This window comes from Penaeus monodon, chromosome 20, assembly GCF_015228065.2.
Source record: "Penaeus monodon isolate SGIC_2016 chromosome 20, NSTDA_Pmon_1, whole genome shotgun sequence".
Lineage (NCBI taxonomy): Eukaryota > Metazoa > Arthropoda > Malacostraca > Decapoda > Penaeidae > Penaeus > Penaeus monodon.
Genome location: NC_051405.1, coordinates 37,942,747 through 37,944,107, shown reverse-complemented (window position 1 = coordinate 37,944,107; position 1,361 = coordinate 37,942,747). Strand labels below are relative to the sequence as shown.

The 1,361-nt window shown below is 39.5% G+C and overlaps 1 protein-coding gene across 1 annotated transcript in view; it reads right to left on the bottom strand.

Moving 5' to 3' along the window:
* LOC119585803 (growth hormone-inducible transmembrane protein-like) overlaps positions 1–1,361 on the bottom strand; it is an 8,379-nt gene that overhangs the window by 2,600 nt on the left and 4,418 nt on the right. The window contains exons 4-5 of the mRNA XM_037934525.1: positions 433–583; positions 45–231 (exon numbers count right to left, since the gene is read on the bottom strand). Of these exons, the coding sequence (XP_037790453.1) occupies positions 45–231; positions 433–583 (338 nt within the window). The remainder of the gene's footprint in view (positions 1–44; positions 232–432; positions 584–1,361) is intronic.

Below are 1,361 nucleotides of genomic sequence, written 5' to 3'. Positions count from 1 at the left end.
TACAATACTCTAAAACTAGTACACTCCAACTAAACTCCACACACCGGCTGTGTACCAAGCTGCCCTGATGGCCAGAGCCCCACCCAGAGCGCCAACGGGTGCAATAGCCAGGCCAAGTATTCCACAGTTGAGCAGCCACATCATCTGCTTGGATCCAATGCCTGGTGAATAGGGAATGGCCATCATCGCCTGGCCTGTGCCCATAAGAGCTACTATGATGCCAATTGTTGACTGAGGGGAAAAAAATATTTTGAATTAGCACTGTTTTTTCATTGATATTATTACTAATACCTTCCCTAGCACTTCCAAAACATTACTATATGTCTATACATTTTCTAGCTCTACTTCAGCTGTTCATGTGTCATTCCAAACAAATATTCCTAACTCAAATAAAAAAGGTGAAATATATTGGCAGTGCTTAATAATACATACAGCAATGGGATGCTTCGAACACAATGCAAAGAAGCGGTGGCCCATTGGTGATTTAAATACTGCAATAGCCGAGGCAGCTGTCGCAGCACACGATGCTCCCAAATACATGTACGTGTCCCGGATTCTGTCACGTACAAACTGAGGCCATACTCTGTGGGAAAAATATTATAGTTATTGATGGTGAAGCTAAATTATTCTTTCAGAGCATAACCTCATGTAAAGATAACTTTAATTTCTCCAAAAATGAGATACCTTGAAAATACAATCAGATAAACCATTTTTAAAAAGTCTATGCTTGATCAAAACAAGAAATAAGTGTGGATGAAACTAATAAACATAATGAATGTTGACCTTGCACTATATATTCACTAAAATAAAAGATCCATTGTTAAATATCAAAAGTGAAGTTCAGAGGAGTCATGTCATGTCAAAACAAATATCAACCTGGAAATGATGGCCGACTTCTGGTCCAGACCAAAGGTGTCATTTGTGGGCTACATGACAGTCCTCAAGGAATACCAAAAGTAGAGCAAGTGCCTCTGCTTCTGCTTTCCAAAGTCAGTTGGAAACCTATTGTAAGTAAAGAACATGGATGCAAGACCAACAACTAAAATTATGAATCTGCAGTGCACAACCTTACAAACAGTGCTTCGTGCTACCATTCAATCCATGAAATAAATTTCTTCAAGCTCAAAAATGACTTAATGACACCATCACAGGGAGAGAAGATTTTTATCTTATCACTCCATTTCTTGGGGGGGGGGGGGGGAAGAAAACCTCAATTAAGTCAGCCTTGAGCTTTTAGCAGGTTAAAAGTGCAAGAATGTCATCCTCTTACACTGAGAAAAGAGAAGAGGTGTTGTTGCCTTGAAAGATGCTGGCACATCAACTATTCAACACTTTCTGCTCCTAACAACAACAACAAAAAT